General features: G+C 36.1%; 2 protein-coding genes across 3 annotated transcripts in view; one reads left to right on the top strand and one right to left on the bottom strand.

Annotated features, from left to right (window-relative positions):
- The window catches only part of LOC117565231 (protein teashirt), a 199,603-nt gene extending 192,531 nt beyond the window's left edge, over nt 1–7,072 (top strand). For both annotated transcript variants that reach the window (XM_052002843.1, XM_034244238.2), the window contains 2 exons: nt 2,731–6,014; nt 6,844–7,072. In XM_052002843.1, the coding sequence (XP_051858803.1) occupies nt 2,731–5,614 (2,884 nt within the window). In that variant the 3' untranslated portion in view covers nt 5,615–6,014; nt 6,844–7,072. The remainder of the gene's footprint in view (nt 1–2,730; nt 6,015–6,843) is intronic.
- Nucleotides 1–22,337, bottom strand: part of LOC117564015 (zinc finger protein 423) — a 179,094-nt gene that overhangs the window by 133,518 nt on the left and 23,239 nt on the right. The gene's annotated exons all lie outside the window — the stretch shown is intronic.

Raw genomic sequence — 22,337 nt, 5'->3', positions numbered from 1 at the left:
AACTAATTTGTAATACTACTTTAATGTATTATTACTCCAAATCTTTTTGTTAAATTCCATTCCATTTTTTATATTAATCATTAGCTTTAAATTTGTTACCTTATAAACAGTTTAAACTTTCCCCTTAGTTAAACATTATTGATAGTTCATTCTGCTGACTAGTTTGTAATATTACTTAAATGAATATTACTCATAAATCTCGTTGGTTAATTTAGTATATATATATTTGAGTTGTATTAATCTTCAGCTTTAAATTTGCTGCCTTATAAACAGTTTACAATTTCCCCTTAGTAGAAACTATTTTGCTGACTAATTGCATTACTCACATATCATTAAAAATACTTATATAGCAAAGCAGCCATAATTCTTGTCAACTTTGATGCTGTTGATTTCCAATGAATCAAGTCATAATCCGTCAGTTTATTATTGATTGAGGCTTTGATTCGTTTTTTTTTTTTTGCCATTTCCGGGCAAACTTAACAACTTGTCATCACTCTTAAAAAAAAACCCAAAATGACACCCACGACAAAAAAAAATTAATACATATAAGCAAAAAATTGAAATTGTTACATTTCGAAAGTCAACAGCAAAAAGTGATAAAAGAGAAGAAATATTTAAGGAAATAAAAACTATGGAATAGTTTATAAATTATGAGAGACGCTGCAATAATAATGTTTGGAATGGAAAAAATATGTAATTTATGCAAAAATTGATGTCGCATGGCTTCAGTTTTATGAGCAAAGATACACAGACAAAAAGATAGATAGATAAATGAGATGAGAGAGAGATCTTTGATAATCACGTTGATGATGATGATGAGCTTCGATCATAATTCACGCTCGCAGTTTGCGCAGTTTTTTCGAATTAAACGCCATTGTTCCAAAAATATGCATACTCTAGTCCGATTTTAACGATTTTTACGAGCAAAACTTGTCAGCCTTAATAATGAACAAGCGAGAGGGGAGTATAAAGAGGGGGCGGGGCGGTATTTCAAACAGCTGGCCACAGTTTCGTTTTGGTTTATGGCGCCGTCGTTTGTTAGATTTGAATAACAAATGAAATGTTGACATATGTTTCATATTGTTGCCATTGTTGTGCCACTTGTGCTCTTGTTGCACACACACTTATACACACACACACATATATATTCAATATATATATATTTGTGGAGGCAATAAAGTCTTCAGATTTCACGATTAACTATCAGCTTATCTGCGTGAAAGTCTCTTCAAAAGCTTTCACTAATGATCTACGACATTTTATGTTTTTTATCACAGCGTGTAAGCGAGACAACAAGCTATGCAAAAAAAAGTACTACTGCCATCTCGCTCTAACTGCTTTTCCTTTGCATTCCTTCTGATTAAGCGCTTAATCACATGATTAATTCTATATTTAGATGCACGTATAATTAGCGCTATTTATGATTCTCGTGGGGCGTTATAAACGGTCATGAAATTAACTTAATCTGCAGATAAAGTAACCATGTAGGTCACACATGCGGGTCTGTCGTGTATAACTCATTAACGGTTCAATAATTTCATAAAAATAAATATTATTCATGGAAGCAGGAATTCGCAGGAAATTTTAGAAGCAGCTTACTTTTTAAAAATGAAACTTTGTTCATAAAAAATTTCAGAAAATGGAAAAAGTAGCTGAAGTTATCAAATAAATTACAAGGTTTAAGAAATTATGATAAAGGTTTGAATTTATTACAAACTATTCTTAGAAACCAATGAATTAATCAAAAGATTATAAACTATATTCACAAACCATTTTATGAATCAAAGTAAATACCAAATATACTTATTATAGAGTTGAGTTATTTGATTGATTGAAATTTTTTCTTTAACCTAGAAAGTTGTTAGCTTTGGATTAATCCTCCATTTGGTATGAAAAATTGAAAAACTTTTTTGTTTAATGTTTATTAATGCACTTTAAACTAAAAAGTTGTTAACTTTGGATTGATCCTGTATACTGTATGACTTTATGAACTTAAGTTAAAATTTAGTTAAATATAATTTATTGCAATCATATAAAAATCTTAAAAGTTATTAAAAAAAATAATTAGATTTGGCAAAAAAGGCTATATGGTATATTTTTAATGTATTAGTAAAACAATATATTAAACATACATTTCAGGTGTATTCAATAAAACATATATTCATTTCAGTATATTCAATATACCAAATATACGTTTCAGTACATATTGAATAAATATATCAAATCTACATTTCAGTATATTCAATATATCAAAAATACATATCAACATATTCAATATATCAAATATATATTTCGGTGTATTCAATATACCAAATATACATTTCAGTATATTCAATATACCAAATATACATTTCAGTATATTCAATATACCAAATTTACATGCCAATATATTAAATATATGAAAAATACGTTTCAGTATATTCAATATACCAAATATACATATCAACATATTCAATTTATCAAATATATATTTCAGTATATTCAATATATTAAATACATATTTGCATTTATTATTATTATTAAATTATTAAATATACCAAATATCCATATCAGTATATTTAATATACCGAACTGAGATGTACTCCGTATATTTAAGTGCTTTTCGGTATATAAATTATTATATTATCATATTAAATAGATAATACTTATTCTTACTAGTTAGTTTAGTAATTTCCTTAATCTCGTAACCAAACTAACCCGTTCTCTTCCCCTCTCTTTCATTCTATCTAGCGCCCTGCCCACAGCACGTCCCCGCTCCACGGAATCGGCCAACTCGAGCGAGCGTTGCCCCTCCCACGACTCCAATTCCTCGGACAATGGCGCCCAACGTGAGGCGTCAAATCTGTCCGGCGCCAACGTTGGCGGCGTCGGCGGCGGCGTTGCGCTGCCCTCCACCTCAGCCCTGCATCAACACTCCAGCACATTCCCGGCTGTGCCGCAAACGCTGCCCGCCCAACCCTCCTCCATGGAGGCTTACCTGCACATGGTCGCCGCCGCAGCACAACAATATGGCTTCCCATTGGCAGCGGCAGCTGCTGCCGGACCCCGCCTACCGTTGCCGCTGCCCAGCGAAGCGGCGGCGCCGTTCAAGTTGCCGCCTCAAGCATCGCCCACCGCCTCGTCGAGCAGCCACTCGGAGGCACTTGATTTTCGCACTAATCTCTATGCGCGAGCGGAATCTGCGGAACCTGTGGCTTCCGAAGAAGAGGAAGAGTTCGATGATGGGGCCAACAATCCGCTTGATTTGTCGGTGGGTACAAGGAAGCGCAGTCACGACAGCAGCGAGTCGAACTCGAATTCGAACATTGGCCAAATACAAGTGAAGAAAATGTTCAAGTCCGACAGTCCGCCGGCAAATCCAGCGGCCACAAATCCCTTGCTGCCTGGTGTGAATCCTTATTTAGCCGCAGTGGCAGCGGCGAATATTTTCCGTGCTGGGCAATTTCCCGATTGGAATGGAAAGAATGATTTGGTTGTCGATCCGTTGGAGAAGATGTCGGATATAGTCAAGGGCAAGGAGAAGTCCGGAGGTCAAAAGACAACTCAACAAGCAGCTGCTGCGCCGCCAGCGAAAAGTCCAGCGAGCCAAAGTCAAAATAATAGTAATAATAACAATAGTAGTAATAATAATAACGAATCGGGAGCGACGGCAACGACGCCAACATCGGGTGGCAGTGTGACCAAAGCACGTCACAACATTTGGCAATCGCATTGGCAGAACAAAGGTGTGGCCAGCTCCGTGTTTCGTTGCGTGTGGTGCAAGCAGAGCTTCCCCACCCTCGAGGCCCTCACCACGCACATGAAGGACAGCAAACATTGTGGCGTCAATGTGCCGCCCTTTGGCAACTTGCCGAGCAATCAACAGCAGCAACAACATCACCAGCAGCAACAACAGCAGCAACATCATCAGCAGCAACATCAATCACATCAGCAGCCATCGCATCATCATCAACAGCAGCAACAACAGCGCAAGTCGCAGGGAAATTCCCCCTCGGCGAATGTGAAAAACGCTTTTCAATACCGCGGCGATCCTCCGACGCCGTTGCCCCGAAAATTGGTGCGCGGACAAAATGTTTGGTTGGGCAAAGGCGTTGAGCAAGCGATGCAGATCTTGAAGTGCATGAGGTGTGGGGAAAGTTTCCGATCGCTGGGCGAAATGACCAAACACATGCAGGAGACACAGCATTACACAAACATTCTGTCCCAGGAGCAAAGCATCAACATCAAGTCCGGAGGAGCTTCGAGTGCCAACGAACACGGCAAGGACAGCACACAGAACAGTCTGAGTTCCGAGGAGAGTCGCACTTTATCTGCGGTGCTCACGTGCAAAGTGTGCGACAAGGCTTTCAGTTCCCTCGGTGATCTCAGTAATCACATGGCCAAAAATAATCATTATGCCGAGCCCCTGTTGCAATCAGCAGGCGCTAGAAAGCGACCAGCGCCCAAGAAGCGGGAGAAATCTCTTCCGGTTAGGAAGTTGTTGGAGTTGAAAGCCAACCCCGAGGAACCTTTGTTGGAAAAAGCTGCCGCAGTGGGTAAATCAGAAAAGTCCGAGGCAGCTTTATTCGCCGAGCGCATGAGGCAATACATAACGGGTGTGAAATCCCCCGAGGAAATTGCCAAAGCAGCTCAGTTGTTGGCGAAGAATAAAAGTCCCGAACTGGAGAAGAATGGAGCTACGACCGTGGCGGGAAAAGCAAATGCAGCGGGTGGAAGCAGCTCGGTGTTGAGTGCCATTGAGCAAATGTTTACCACCAGCTTTGACACGCCCCCGCGTCATGCGAGTCTCCCCGCAAGCAGTCCCTCGAATTCCAGCACAAAGAACACTTCCCCCGTGGCCAGCAGCATTCTGAAGCGTCTCGGCATCGATGAGACCGTGGACTACAATAAACCCCTGATTGACACAAATGATCCGTATTATCAGCATTATCGCTACACGAGCAGCGAACGCAGCGGCAGCGAATGCAGCGCCGAAGCGCGTCCTCGCTTAGAGGCGCCCACTCCCGAGAAGCAGCAACCAGCTGTGGCAGCAGCAACCAGTTCAACAACAGCAGCAGCCACAACTGAAACACCCATCAAACAGGAGTTAAACGAAGTGGAAATCAAATCGGAGTTGAGTGATGAACCGCAGGATAACAACATGGATGCAACGCCGGCGAAAACGGAACCTGAGCAACCGCTGCTCAATGGCAGCTATAACAATAACAACAACAACAACACGAATAACAACAATAACGCTTCGGCCAAATCGTCGCCAGCGCCTCGAAGTCCAGCGGACAGCCAACGCTCGGCCACGCCCAAAAGTCCAGCTTCCAGTCACGGCAGCAGCCAAGAGTTGCAGCTAAAGAAATCGGGATCAGGATCGGGATCGGGAGCAGGAACTTATCCCAGCGACTCGTTGAATGCTTTGTCTTCCATGTTTGATTCCCTGGGCAGCAGCAGCGGCAACTCAGGTGCAAATACCCGAGCTAAACTTGCCGCTGCTGCTGCAGCTGCCGCAGTTGGTGGCGCCACAACAGCAGCGGACGCTGCGGCACCGGAAAATCTAAGCGCCAGCAGCAATTCGTTGGCGGCGTTGCGTCAGTTTTGCGTCAAGAAAGAGAAGACGGCCTAAGGAGAGAAAGAGACGCTGCCGCTGCGCTTAAAATGCAAAATGTGGGGCGCAAATGCCACAGAATTTGCCACCGAATCTAATTTTTCGTTCGTTCGTCGAAACACACAAAAAAATACGATTTTTTGTCAACCTTTTTGTTTGCCACACACGCCGCCGCCGTCGTCGTCGTCGCCGTCGCCTTTCTCTTCACAAACAAAAGGCGCCAACTCAGCTCAGCTCATCATCAAGTCAGAGCGTTAATGTTTTGATAGACGAGACGCTGAGACAGACAGACAGACAGACAGACATCCGCTGCAGCTCCATCTTCAGCTCAGTTTCGGATTGATCGTCGCCAATCCGTTCGGCATTATTGTGCGCCACGCCCACCTTCAGCCAGAGCAAATGGGCCGACTTTTTCAAGGTAAATATCAAATTTAATTCAGAATTATAGAGACCACACGAATTGATTTAAGAATTCATAAATAAAAATTATAGACATCACAAATAGGAATTATAGGTAGCAAATAGGAGTAATAAATTTTAAAAAACATTTAAGAAAAATAATAAATTAAGTAGGAAATTATACTAACTCACAATTGGGAATGCTAAGAATTATGTATATGTTATATAAAGTCATAGATCCCAAGAAATAAAATAATGGAGATAAATCATAAAATTCTAGAATGCAAAAATTTGGATTACCAATTGGTAGAAATCCCGCTTTAAACTAAATTAAATTTAATTATAATTTTTTCTTTTAAATAAACAAAATTTAAGAACATTAATTAACAATTGGGTGAAAAGAAAATTTAAAAAAAATGGTAATATTTGAGGAAGTATACTAAGAAATTATATATTGCATAGAGCAATCTAATGATCTTTCATTTAACATGAAAATGGAAAGCAATATTATAGATACCAAGGATATCAAAAGTTAAAGATTTAAAAAATATATTTAAAAAATTAATAAAATAATAGGTAGTTTTTTAAAAGCTTAATTATGAATGTGAGGCATTAAGAAATAATATAGTATGGCTTAAACTATGAGGAGACTATTCTGGAAAAGAAAAATTTAACGATCATACAAAGTTGAAGAATCTTAGCCTTACAATAAATATATATTTTTTTTAACAAAATAAGTAAAATTTTTCTTTAAAATGTTGGAGCTTATAGCTTCAAGTACCTTACTTTACTAAATAATATATTTTAATAACTTAACTAACTCTATAAATTTCCTATCTTCTTTGCAGGATTCTCAGCTGCGCCGCAATAGACATCCTTGAAAGACTTTGGCTACGCTGCGCTGAATATTTGGCTTTGCAATCTGTAACGTTTTCTTTTTGGGGTCCTTTGCCCAAGTAACCAAAATGAACATATTAAAAAAAAAACATTGTAAACTAAAGACAAATTGAAAATAGCTAAAAAAAAAAAATAAACAAAAAAAGTTAAAACAAAGTATGAAAAAAATACAATTGGAAGCAAAAGCCCTTCTCAGGGCTGCCAAATGCCTGGGCAAATAGAATGAAATTTGGAAGAAAAAAAAAAAATAATGAATCATTGTGATCAAAATAAACCGACTTTTATTGAATTTATAAAATGCGATTACTACTTTTCGACTTTGGGTGGAAGGGGAATTTTTTATTACAGCAGGGGAAATTTTATTGCAGGTTTCAAAAGGGATTTATTTCATATGCGGCACACAACAACAATTTACAAGTCAAGACAACTGACATGAAAGTCTTTATGATGACGTGACGTTTGCCTATGCATGAAAAATACTGGCTCTCTTTGCTATCCTTAGCCACATCTCTAAGAGAATATCACCTAATTACTCTTTGTAGCTACTCTACTTTTCGAAGCTGCCAAGAGAGCTTTTTTCACTGGCGCTTAGCATTCAAGGACGCTTCATTTAGTCATCAAGGAACGCGTCGCCTTTTTAGACCGCCGAAAAAATTGAGTGTGCATTTAGTTTTTAGTTTATGTGTGATTAAATATGTTTAAATAAAAGAAATGTTTTATTTTTATTTTTTGTTCAGTGAAGTGTATAATAGAAGTGTGCAAGGCATGTGAATTAGGTTACAAGTGTGTGAAAAGTGCAAGTGTGAAAATTTGTGTGTGTGTTAGAAACAAGCGCCAATCGAAGCACTTTTGGTGGTAAAACAACAACTGCGTTCATAGGTATTGAAAATTAATTTACTGAGGATAATAATTAGACTAATAACCTAGTCTGATCATAGGTAAGCTACTTTCTTTCTTTATTGCATTATTTTATTGAATTTGCACATAAGTTCAGTGCGCAATTTCTTTTGCATGCGCTCCTATGCTCGATGCTCCTATCTCGCTCTGTTTTCTTGCACAGCACCTGCGGCCATGTGTGTGTGTGCGTAATTCTATGTTTGATTCTCTTACATTTCGTTTCGCTTCTTTTGTCGTTCACTTCGTTTGTCGTTCGCTTTGCACTAATTGCTTGCGTGTCAAAATCGCGCTCTCATTTGCTCTTAATATGCGAGGATATTTTGTCTAATTCGTAATAGAAGACTCTCTTTGCTTTGTTTGCGTGTGTTCTCTTGCAATTATGAAACCTATTCAAAGTCTACAGGATTAACAGACAATGTCAGCATTATTTGCAGTCTGTTAAGTTGAAAGAAAATGTTAGCCAAGTGGGACGAACTGCGGAAAGAATTTTTCTTATAATTTAGGTCCAACCCTTAATTTTGTAATTCTAAAATAGCTCGCAGATCTCTGAAGAACCTCCTCCATAAGCGGGTAATAAATCACTCAAATTCAGAAACTATTTCAACCCTCGATAAACAGCCGACAAAAATAGCTACAAATCATCAGCTGGGAAAGACGCCATCAAGGAGAAAAACAAGATGGTAGTGTTCTATGAAGGTTGGAAAGATCTTTGTTCTGAAAGATCTTTGTTCTTTGCTCTGAAAATGTATAAAGGAACAAATATGAGAAGTTTTACTCAATATTTTAAAATTCCTTAAACTCTTTGGATACTTTACTATTCTAATAATGAATCTATTATTATATATAGACAATATCGAGATGAGTTCTAATTTTAATAATAAGTTTAAAATTTAAGCTACGATCAACTTGAATATTTATTATTATTTACTTTCCACCAACAAATGAAACTACGTTACGTTACGTTACGTTACTACTCAGTTACGTTTTTTGTTAGCGCTTCTTGGGCTTGTTTTTTGTTGCAGTTCAGCTTGTTTTTTGCCCGCCAGAAAAGAGGTCAGCATATCGCTTAGATCGGGAACTCCAGTCGGTATCTTTGGAATTTGAATATTCTCAATTTCTCGCTTCGTTTCGGGATCGCTAATTAAACGAGGCAGTATCAACATCAACAGCAAGGGAACAACCATAAGAAGAACCATCGGATTAAGGACATAATCCATAATATTCCATGCTTCCCTCAATCGAAAGTACTTGCGGCGCTTTAAGGGTTTCAGATATAGTGGATAAGGCAATTTAATAACTTGCTTGGGTCGAATGTGACTCAATTTGCGTGCTCGGAATTTGCCTCTGCTTGAGATGTCCAAACGCAATGGCGGAATATAAATATCCGGATGATAGGCCTCTACTATGTGAGATCCTGGAGGAACTCCACTCACAACGAAACTGCCATTTGGACGCACAAACCCAAAATATTCGCCGCCATTCACAGCAATTTGAACATCCGTGGGCCATTTTTCATCCACTAGTAATTCCGCTTCAGCTGGCAAAACAATTCCTTCGATATTGAAGAATTCTTTGGTTGGTTTCCCTGGAAACTCGGGGAAAAGTTCGTTGGCGATTTTGTCATCTGCAGTCAGCAGATCATCGTTGTTACAGTTTTCTTTCTGCTCTTGGTATATATCTTTTTCTGACTCGTCGAAAAACTGTTTAAAGGGCGAACTCACTTCCTCAGACAGAGAGAATTGCTGTAGATAGCTTAGCATCAAAATAATTAGTAAATTTTTCCACATTTTTCAAGGAAAGGAAAATTGTTTTCCTCGATTGTTTTTGTCTCGATGTGTACTACAATTTTTAAAGAGTTTTACGGCAAGGTTTACTCTCTGATAGATCTACAATTTCAATTAATGTGAATAATGTGTTCAATTATATTTCTAATTCTTTTTCTAATGAATAAGCCAAGTCCAGTGTCACTTTATTAGATAACTACTTTAATTTGATTTATTTTTCTAATGGTTTTCTAGATTTTTATACCCGCTACCCATAGGGTAGAAGGGTATTATAACTTTGTGCCGACAGGAAATGTATGTAACAGGTAGAAGGAGGCATCTCCGACCCTATAAAGTATATATATTCTTGATCAGCGTCAACAGCCGAGACGATATAGCCATGTCCGTCTGTGTGTCTGTGTGTCTGTGTGTCTGTCCGTCTGTCCGTATGAAACACTGGATCTCAGAGACTATAAGAGATAGAGCTATAATTTTTTTTCGACAGCATTTGTTATGTTTGCACGCAGATCAAGTTTGTTTCAAATTTTTGCCACGCCCACTTCCGCCCCCGCAAATCAAAAAAATCGAATAACAAGCGTAATTTTCAAGCTAGAGTTACGAATTTTGGTATATACAATAATAACTATAGTATTTATGATTTCTGAAAATTTGGTTGCGATCAGATAAAAATTGTCAAAGTTATTAAAGAAATACTTTTGTATGGCAAAAACGCCTACTTACTAGGGGTCTTAGTTGCTTTGGCTGACAATCTGGTATATTGTGCCGTCTATGGTATATTTTGAATACGGTACTATGTCGATATACCAAATATACCATTCGGTATATTTTTAGTATTTTTGCAGTATATTTGGTATATTTTGAGAAAATACCGCAAAATATATTTCTTTTATTCAAAATGGGTAGCGGGTATCTCACAGTCGAGTACACTCGACTGTAGCTTTCTTACTTGTTTAACTTACTTATAAATTTATTGAAATCTAAATCATGTAACATTGGTTGTTATACGTACAAAAGAATAATTTTCTATTAATGTTCCCTAATATTTCCCGTTTTTTATATATTCTCTAATTTTGAAGAGTTTTCTCATTAATTCGCAAGCTACAAGACTCTAAAAATGATATTCTTTTAAAAGAAAATACTTAATGAAAGATATTAATCTATCCATTCTTTATTTATTAAAGTATTTAGCATAATAATAAATTGTAATAAATTTGGCATAATTTTATATGCTTTTAAAAGAAAATACTTGATAAATCCGTTCTTTATTTAATAAACTGCTTAGCATAATAATAAATTGTAATAAATTTGGCATAATTCCGACTCCTCCTTTTGGGGCAATTAGCCGCATAATAAATGCTAATTTGAGTGGCATGAAGAAGCCACCCACATGCCACACCCACCGCAGCCACAATTTGGCGTCCTTTGCCCCACGATTCGTTTCTCTTTCGTTCGCTGATCGTGATCGTTGTGACTGTTTTTTTTTGCAACAGTCGCGATCGTTTGGCACATGTGAAGCAGCTTGCCGCAAAAAGTAGCTGCCACAAATTTGCACTTAGTGTGCAACGTTCTGGGGGCATGCAACACGTTGTCGCTTCTGTGCTGCTGCTGCTGAGACTTTGGAAATTGCCACAAAATGCGGCAAACACGATTATGCGATAATTTCCGCTTCGACGTCGACGTCGAAGCATGTGCAATAATTTTTCGTAGCTTCAAGTAGCACTGAAAGATTTCAACAAGTGCCCAACGAACATTTTTCCATAATAATTTCAGCAGTGCACCACTTTGCTGCATGCCCCAGCATCATCATCATTATGATTAACATTATCATCATCGTCGTCATTATGGCAATTTCGTGGCCATCGTTTGATTTAGCGCCATTTGCTTGTTGTTTGTATTTAAATTTCTGACTGTGGTTGCTATTGTTGTTGTTGCTTAGGTTGCTTGGGTTGCTGTTGTTGTTGTTGTTGTTGTTGTTGTTGCTGTGGTGGCTGCTCCTCTTGGTCTCTTGGCTGCTGTTGCCATTAAACTGAGTTGTTGGCTGCACTCAATTGACAGCCAAGGCGCATGAAAATTTAAATTATGGTTGCTTCTTTTGGCTGCCTAGCCTCACTTTGCTTGCCTTCTTCATTTCGAATGTGCTACCAACTTTTTTTCTCTCTTTCTCTCTCTCTCTCTCTGTCTTTCTAAATGCAACTTGGTGCCTCAAGACGCTCTGAGGCGTCTTTTTGGCCTTTTTGGTTGTCGATTAAGTTGCTGCGATTTCAGCACAAATCATCAACTGCTGATAGCTCGCAATGTTCGCGACGTGATTTGCCATTTACCAAAGCGTTTGTCTATGAATCTTACAGTTGGTACACACTTTAATGAACAGAGAGTAGATTGAGAGGGAAATGAAGACTGTAAAGAGTGGAAAAATGTTTAAAAATAATAAAAATATAAAGGAATATATATCAAATACCACATAAATGTACCGCAAAGGTACTAAAAATATACCACAGGCTGTATTTGGTTTAGTGATGTAGTATTAAAATATACCATAGAGTGCAAAATATACCAGATTGTCAGTCAAAGCAACTGAGATCCATTTGTAGTTGGCGATTTTGCACATACAAAAGTATTTCTTAAATAACTTATACAATTTTTTATATACCACAGGCTGTATTTAATATATTGATGTAGTATTACATTAAAAATATACCATAGAATGCAAAGGAATAATAAAAATAATGGTTATTATTGTCAGTGCCAAAATGCAAGCCTCTAGATTTAAAATTACGCTTGTTATTAGATTTTTATCGATTTGCGGCCAACATTTACATTTAAAAAATGGTATATTTTGCACTGTATATTATATTTTTTTGAAAGTGGTACTTTTTAAATATTCCAAGTACAGTCTTTAATATATTTTTGGTATTTTTGTGATATATTAATTCGGTATATTTTACAATTAATACTTATAAATATACCAAGTACATTATTTAATATATGTTTGGTATTTTTGTGATATATTAATTCGCTATATTTTAAAATTAATACCGAATGTATATTATATTAAATGTGCTCTTCAGATTTGCTGCTTGAAATTGTTCTTTAAATAAAGATAGTGAAAATTTTTTTTTCTTTGGTATTAAGATTTGTATCTACACTAGAAGATACTATATTAATACCGAGAAGATTCTTTGTTTGGTATAATACCAAAACAAAATATCTTCCACTTCCTTTATTTTGAAATGCAAATCATCAAAATCTCAACTTGACTCAACTGAAAAGATCTAAATCAGTTTTTGCATTTCCGACATATTTTTGTTGAGTCCAAAATTTAGGTGGAAGTTATGTTGAGGGCGTTCTATGAACCGAGTATTCTGGGGAATACCGAAATGTGTTAAGTTATGCAGGAGACGTCAGCACGACGACAAAAAACTTGATGGCAAACAAAATGGAATTGGCTGAGATCGAACTTTGTTATTTTGTTTTGTGGTTTTTTTTTGTCATTTTCGGGGCCAATAATTTCAGGAATTGACACAAACTAAATAAATCACTCAGGGAACCCAAGGAAAATAAGAAACCAAACGAACAAGGACAAGAAGCCTGGAAGAAGACTTTTTGAGACTGGAGACTGAAGTCGTGCCATACTTGTTGGCTGTCAGGATGGGTAACGTTTTTTTTTTTTTGTGGTTTGTTTTTTGTGCTTTTGGAGTCCCAAATGACCCATTGTTATTGGTATTTGGGTCTAAACAATCGACATTGGCATTGATTTTGTGAAAACAAAGGATCTGCGCCTACAAGTCATGGGGACAATCGATCGTCGCACAAATGCGACATCGACATGCGACAACACACACAACTCGCCAGATCTGTCGCTTCGACAAATATCGTCCATGAATATTTAAAAGTAAACTTCAACCCTTTTCCCTTATATTTATTGCAGTCGCGTATTTTCATTGGAATCGCCATGCAAATCATGCAAAAGTATGACTCGCAGTTTGAAGTATATTCATTAGGTTTTTCGTGATATATATGAGAGTGAGCGAGTGATAAGCAAAAGCGTAGCATCGTGATGTTATAAATCCGCAAGAGAGTGTGTCTTATCTTACTATAAGCATTGCTATTAAACGATTTTCGTACAATCGTTCAATTGTGTTTATTTCGCACAGCTCAAGTTAAATACATATTTATGATTGTCTTGGGTATTAACGATTCGATTGAGTCACGTCAACTTCTCGATTTACAATCGTTCGATCGAAATACATAGAAATGTTAAAGCCCCTACGAAATTGTAAATCCGTCAAGTGGCTATCAATATATTTTGATTGATTTAGAAGCTTTTAATCGTCGCTGATCATATTTCTTTGCAGGCCAGCGGGAATTATTGATTATTCATTGCATTTCGATTAGATTAAAAAAAGCCAACTGTTGTTTATTACGATTCGAATATTCTGCTGATATCGTGCCATACAATACTATACTATTATATATAGCGAGCATATTGGAACAGGTTAGTTCCCTCTCACGTGCTGTTTATTTACGACTTAATCTTCAGATTAATGCGCCGCGTTTATTTTCCCTGATTGACAGTAGGGAAATAATCATACTCGTTAGGGGAATACCCTTTGCTTGACTGTAAATTGTACCTCAGATTGTTATTTAAATTAATTGGGAAAAAGGAATTTATGAAGCTTGAAAGCTTTAAAAGCTCATTAAAGTTAATGTATATTCTGTGTTTAATTGTACAATTTATAATAGTTTATTATGTGAAAGAAAGCGTTACAACAATAAGATTTACGTCACACTTCTAATTAGCTTTTTAATTAAATGATTTTATGTAGCTTTAAAAGCACATTAAAGCTAATTGAATCCATTAAATCTATAAGGAAAAGCGTTATGTTTTAATAATTTAAACAATTTAATATTTATCTATTAGTTGTTTATTAATCGGAAAAGTCAATGCTCAAAGCTTTAAAACTTTAAAAGCACATTAAAGCAAAAATATATGAATATATTGACGGATATAATAAAAGCCGATTGAGCTTTGTTAAAAATGAAAGAGAAGATTCAACATTACTAGGAATTTTATTTTAAACATTTTGTTTAATTTTGTATAACAATTTTTTTAATTTCATCAGTATTTTAAAAGAAATTGTTAATTACAAAATAATGTTGAGCATTGTCATTCAAAATTAATTAAGTAATTATAAATAACATGTCTAAGGCTTAATAAGACATTGTCTATAAATGCTTATACAAATTTAATTAAATTAAAATAAGTTTATGCAGAAGATTTTTTAAGCGTACATAAAATGGAAATGGCTCTACAAATAGCACATAATTTTTTTGAGTATATTCTATATCCGAATTTGCACTTTAATTTCTGAATGTATATATTTTGAGATTTTTCCATTCTTGAAACAAGATCATAATAATGAATTTCGAAATTGGGCAATCTAGACTTTTTGAAGAATTTCGATTTTGATTTAAGAATAAGCCTTCTTGGTTCAATTATGACATAAAACAATCTTGAGTCAAGATTTTATTCTTGATTTTCGCACTAATTCTTATAAATTCTGAAGTTAATTAAAATAATTCTATAAGCAGCTTTCGTTGCCAGCTATTCTACAGGGTATTTAGCAGTCGCTCAATACAAGTTTTTCTTAGAGATTCTTGAGGTTTTCAAGACATTCAGCTGGTTGCAAGGTGGCCCTGTCCTGCTCCGGAATGCAGTTGAAGCCGCTGACCAAATGACGGAACATATTCTAATAGGCGCAAAAATATCTTCTAATTAAAAGAAATTGTTGAACATGTCTGCCGGATAGCTCAGTTCAGCTCAGCTCAGCTCAGCAATTTTGCGGCTTCGTTCTCGATGTTGTCTGCTGTTTTTTTTTACTTCGCTGCTGCTGTTGCATCCAATGAATCAGCCAAGAGTCCAGATATGGCTGCAGCATTGACGACCACGACACGAGGCGAACGACGACGACGACGACGACGATGGAGATGATGATGATGACGATGAGGAGGAGGTTGCAACAAGATGGAGTAAAGGGAGGAAAGGAGCCAAGAGAGAGGGAGAGAGATGTGTGTGAGTGCGCGCGCATTTAAAACAAGTTCAAGATGCAAACAATGGATCATTATCCAAGATACAAAGAGGCAGAAGAAGAGCACAGCGCAACAGATACAATCGAGCGAAATCGCCAGCTTTAGCTTCAGCTTTAGCTCCGGCATTCCCATAGGTTACACGAGCTGCCTGTCCAGAGACTTCACTTCAAAAAAGGGGGAAGGGCAAGAGGCATGTCTCTCTGTGTGTGTGTGTGTGTGTGTTGAAGAGGCCATCGGATCGTAGCTTCGATGGCTCTTGTTGTTTATTGATTACACGCTTTTTGGGGAATGCGCTATGCATTGGAGACTGGAAGAGTCTCTATCTCTTTCTCTCTCTGCTTGGTTTGCCAAGTTGCCATAATGGTGCGGATGCCAGCGGCTGCAACATGCGCCTGTCATGCGATCGCCGCCAGAACATAACATCCATTACAGCAACGACGACGACGACGACGACGATCGAAACGTTGGCGACGCGACGTTGCAACAGCAGCAGCAGCAGCCACATCTTGAGACGAGTTGCCCAAGTGCGATGCGATGCGATGCGACTTCGATGCGACGCTTACGATTGTGAATGCGATTGGGTTTTTGGCAGGGAATAGGGGAGAAGAGATTGCAGGGATTCTTAGCTGCAGAGCTGCGCAATATGAAATTCAATGCCACATTTGCAGCATGAACTAGAAAATAAGCAAAATCGAATTGAGTCACAAACGAAAAAAGACAGCGAGGCAAATGCTCTATAAATATATAGTATGTGGATAAATATTTGATATACAAAAATGTATAAAGATGTCATGGAATACAAAAAATAGAAATAATATGAAATAAAAACCGAAGACGTCCTTAATTTAATGCAAATAGATAAAGAAATAATATTCATATAAAATAAATACAATTAAAACGAAGAAGTTAAAGTTATCGAAAGCTGAACTTAAAAATGATATAATAGTAGTAATATATTATCATATTTTGAAACAAAAAATAAAAATTAAAAGATTTTTTAAAGTGATATGAAAAAGTTACATGAAAGATATAAATTTTGTACCGTACAGTTTGCGAAACCTAAAAAAAAATTTAAAAGCGAAAATACACAACATCAATTTAGAGAGTTAAGATTAAGTGTGACTATACAACAAAGTGAGGGACATTGAAAATATCAAAAAGTGTTCATAACATTCTGAATTCATGCTGACAATTAAGCAAAATGACTTTCATTTGAACAAGAAAGAAAATAATGTTGCTGGCGCCATTAAATTTATGACAACTTTACCTTATTAAAGTGTCAAGATTAAGTGTTAATCTAAAAAAGATCTTAAAAGATTAACCCAAATCACTTTCATTTAAACAACAAATTAGCAATTGTTGGCACCAAATTTCGATTTATCATTTAATTTATGCCCACTTTACCTTATTAAGTTGTCAAGATTTGATTTAATTTATATAATCAGTGTTAATCTATGGGATTATAGATTAATATGAAAGCTAAGTGAACGTTTAGTATGAGTTTTCAATTTAATTGTTAAGTCCTTAGAACAAAATTATAAAAAGTTACATTTAATTTGGAAATTTAGCAAAATTTTAATAATAATTTGGAATAGTTTTAATGTAAGTAATAATTAAAATAGATATCAAGGTAAAAAATGTAGTAAATAAAATCAAATATATTAATTTAAAGTAAGAAAAGCAAAAAATGTAAGAAAATGTAGTCCAAAAATAAATAAATTTCCATTCAAATAAATACATTTAGATACAAATAATGTTTTGAAATTTAAAAATATACCAAATTAATATACCATAAAAATACTAAAAATATACCGAAGTGTGCATGTGGTATATTGATACAGTACTACATTTAAAATATTCCACAGTGTGCAAAATATGTAGTATTCATTTTAAAATATACCAAATAAATATACCGCAAAAATACTAAAAATTGAGCGTATGGTATATTGAAAAAGTATTGCATTAAAAATATACCACAGCGTGCAAAATATGTAGTATTAATTTTAAAATATACCAACGAAATATACCACAAAAATACTACAAATATATTTGGCATATTGACACAAAACTACATTCAAAATATACCATAAAATGCAACATATACCAGATTGTTGGCCAAAGTTACGAAGATAGTAAGAAGACGTTTTTCCGGACTGACAAACAGACGGACTTGGCTCTATTGTTTTGGCTATTGATTTTGATCAAAAATACATTTCCTGGATACACAAAATTATAATACTCTTTTACACTATTCCAAAATTAGAAAATTTATCTTAATGATTGAATAAATTGCTTTCGAATATTTACTTTTCAATAAACCTCTTTCACTTAGCTCTTTCCAACTGTCATTAAATAGCTAATATACCCTATGTTATTGTGGTTACTCAGCACATGCATAAAGGGTAAGTGCACCATAAAGTTCTATGCGCCTTGTGCATTGGCTGCCTTCTTTTTCTGCTGATGCTGCTGCTGTTGTCGTTGCCGTTGCATTTAAATACAAAATATCAAAATTAGCATTTGTAACAATGGCGAATTGGCGAGCAAAAATAATGGAACTGACCTGGCATAACCGTAGCGACCGACGACGATCTTGGCCACGGCATCAGAGTCAAGAGTCGAGAGTCGTCGAGTGTTTTGGGAAGTCGAAGTCGAAGTCGCGAATCGAGCAATCGGAATCGGTTGCATCGTAAATCAGACATGCAGCAGAGAGCAAAAGGAGTTGAGGAGGAGCTAGAAGCTAGCAGCTAGAAGTTGGAAGCTGAATTTGCTGCTGTGGTTAACAGAAAGCGGGTGGAGCAGCAGCTTGTGGAAGAGAGGAGAGCAGAAAGAGAGGAAGAGGAAGAGGCGAAGCTGCCACGACAATTGCACCAAATTCTACACGGGCAATGGTCAATGTGTGATGTCGTCTGTGACGACGACGACGATGCCAACGATGGCGACAACATTTACAACGGGAGCAGGCTGCAGGTCAAACAACAACAACAACCACAACAACAACAACAAGAGACCAAAAAGATAGCTGAGTTCGATTCAACTTTTTTGCTATTGGCAAAGGCCAATCGGCCGTGACAAACACACAACCACAGCATCCCCAACAGCACTAACAAGAGCAACATCCAGAGAACAACAACAACTTCACCTCATCCTTGACAACAACAAGATACGCGTAAAGCATTCGCATTCGCATATCGCATTGCATTGACTTTAATTTGAACTATTTGCATGCCATATTTGTGGCAAGCATTTCAAATTACTTCTTTTTTATATATTTTTGGGAGGCGACCTTTGTCAACTTTGCTTTTGATGCACAAAAGCGTAGGTTCACGCCAAGCTAGCAACTAACTAAATTTGAAAGATTTACAAACTTCAGTTAAAATGATCATCATAAAATTTCTTACTGCGATTTACGTTTTCATTTCTTATAAAAGCAATTTGAGATAATCTAAAAATTTTTGGCTGATATTGTATAATATAAAAGTTGAATTGACGATTCACAAAATTTCCTTTTTTGATGCTTTTATTTTTTAGAAAATATATTAAACCTTTTGAATGTAAAAATATGAAATATTAGTTTTTATTTTTATTTATATTTATAGCACAGTTTATGCTTTTTTTTACACAAATGGAGTAGAGATCCGTCGAGTTCTTTACATTAGTTTTTGACTATGAATTTCAATCAACTAACTTCTCATTTCCATTTATTTCAAAAAGCTATAAATTTGTTGATTATCGGCAAAAAGAGGATTGAAGAAAATTTATAAAAAAAAAGTAATATAAAGAACTCAGCTGATATAAATTCCATTTGCTGAAAAAAGGAGAAATATGTTATATTATTTTGAAATGTTGCTAATAATTTATTAGCAATACTTTAAATCATTATATTTCTCCTTACACTTTGCCAAAATGTTAACCTTTTAAACTATAGCTTTAATATTTAATTTCATCAGCTATAATTAATCATTTTCAATACTTTTCCGACATATTTTCATAATTATTAAAAGAACGCAAACAGTTGTCAAACATTTCGATTACATTGCTTTAATTTTTGTTGTGCTCGGGATTAGAATTTGAATTTCTTTGTTGAAAGTCTAGCGACAACTTCCAGCTTAATTTTATAGATCGGCGACATTGTTGCAAACAATTTGTAAATGTTTTCGCAATTACAATTGTTGTGTTTTCCGCTCCCAAAAAACAAAAAAAAAATGGTAAAAACATTTGTTTTAGTTAGTTCGTGAGGTTGGAACAAGTTGTGAATGGCTTTAACACGATATTCAATCGGTTGCAACGACGAGATCAGCGAATAGTTTTTAAGCAACTAAAGCAACAACAACAGCGGCAACAAATCTAATCGAAATGGGATTGATAAGACGACAGGAATTTGCGGGAAATTAGCGAGTGGGAAATGGAGAAAAAAAAAGAGTAAGAGAAAAAAGTTTAAGTAGCGCTAAAGAAATTAACCCGCAGGTCCTTTTGGTTGCTCAGCGATAAAAGCGATCTCATAAACAAAGGCAATTTGGGTAGCATGGGGCATGCGGCATGCGGCATGCAGCACACACACACACACACAACACACAGCACAGAAGCAGCTACTTTAAATGAACAATTTTATTTTTATCCCGCAAACAAATCTTGCCAAACAGAAATGTTTTACAATTGGCCATCGAGGCCATCGAGTCGCGCTGCCAGTGCAGGTCCAGTCTGCCTCCTCCTCCCCTCTTTTTGCCCCTCCCCTTCTTCTTTTGGCTGTGCCACAAGTCGAGTGCTGTTGCATCTGCAGCTCCATCTTGCCGCGTATTTAAGCAACATTATTGCCAAATCGTGACCATAGTTCCATGAAACTGATATGGAACACCAGTTGTCCTCCGTCTCGGCTCTCCTCCGTCGCCCCCTTTTGTGCCACGCCTCCCTGCGGCCAAATTCGCTTGATGTGGCGCTGCCTGCTGCTCCCGCTCATATTTATACCCGCTCTCCATGGGGTAGAAGGGTATTCAAACTTTTTGCCTTCAGAAGGAGGCAGCTCCGACCCTATAAAGTATATATATTCTTGATCCGAGACAATATAGTCATATCTGTCTGCCTGTCTGTTCGGAAAAAAGTTTACTTACTACGGATCTTAGTAGCTTTGGCTGGCAATCTGGTATATTTTGCACTCTATCAATCAATATACATATCAATAAACCAAATATAGCCTTTGGTATATTTTTATAATTTTATGGTATATTAATTTGGTATATTTTAAAATGAATACCATATATTTTGCATTGCATGGTATATTTTGAGTGCAGTACTGTATCAATATACCAAATATATACTTTGGTATATTTAAAAAAATTTGTGGTATATTAATTTGGTATATTTTAAAATGAATACCCTATATTTTGCATTGCATGGTATATTTTGAGGTCAGTACTGTATCAATATACTGATTATATATTTCAATGTATATTTAGTATATTGCGGCATTTTAATTTGGTATATTTTAAAAAGTAATATTGTATATTTTTCACTCTATAGTATATTTGTAATGTATTACGGCATCATTATACTAATATATATCCTTTTTTGTATTTATGTGGCATAATAATTTGGTATATTTCAAACTGAACACCGTATATTTTGTACTCGGTGGTATATTTTGAGTGCAGTGCTGTATCAATATACCAAATATATACTTTGGCATATTTAAAGTTTTTTGTGGTATATTAATTTGGTATATTTAAAAAATACCATATTGTCTGCAGTTTGCGGTATATTTTGAATATACCAAATACCACTTTTGATATATTTTTTATATTTTTGCTGTATACTTTATTATTATTACCTCACAGTTTTGATTTTATTCAAAATGGGTAGCGAGTATCTCACAGTCGAGCACACTCGACTGTAGCTTTCTTATTTGTTTCTTCGTAATTTTTTTTTTTGTTTGCCATACAAATTAAATTAAGTGCAAAATGTTGCAGCGCCGCCGCCGTTGGGCATCAAGCGCACATCATAACGGTGTCTTGGCTGCCATAGCTGACATATGCAACACACACACACACACATATACTTACAACTCCTTGTGGCATCTTTTCTTAGCTACCAAACAGTTGCAGTTGCACAGTTGCACAGTTGCAAAGTTGCAGTGGCAATCGTTGTGGCAGTCGCATATGCTTAACTTGAAATCGATCGATCGTAAATTGCATGCTTACAATCCCATCGATTTTTGCTGCGCTTTCGGCCAAACTCTCTGCCTTTTCCTCTTTTCCCATTTTCCTTTTAACTGTTTTTTTTTCAGCAGTTTTCTTTGGTTTTAGTTTTTTCTATGGCCTTTTGTTTGCTTTCCGCGCAGCTGGCAGTTGAAGTTGCAGTTGCAGTTGCATTTGTTGGTGGCCAGCGCTGAGCTGAGCTGGCGAAATGCGAAACATTTGAAAGGAAAGTCGCCGCAAGGCAACAAACATTTCAAATCTCAACTCAGCTCAGCGCAGCGAGAAAATTGTAAAGAAAAAACCCACGGAAGGCAGTGCAGATTTTAAATGATTTTGAAATGTATTATTAAACGACTATTATTACTTTTCTTTGGCAAAAAAAAGCGACGGTTTAGTTAATTATTTTATTGCAAGAAAAACTTAACACGAAAACAAATAACTTGAAGGAGATACAAGAATTTTTAAAGAAATATCAGAAATACGATT

This window comes from Drosophila albomicans, chromosome 2L (assembly GCF_009650485.2).
Source record: "Drosophila albomicans strain 15112-1751.03 chromosome 2L, ASM965048v2, whole genome shotgun sequence".
Taxonomy (NCBI): domain Eukaryota; kingdom Metazoa; phylum Arthropoda; class Insecta; order Diptera; family Drosophilidae; genus Drosophila; species Drosophila albomicans.
The sequence above is the reverse complement of the archived record's forward strand: the minus strand, read 5'-3'. Positions and strand labels throughout refer to the sequence as shown.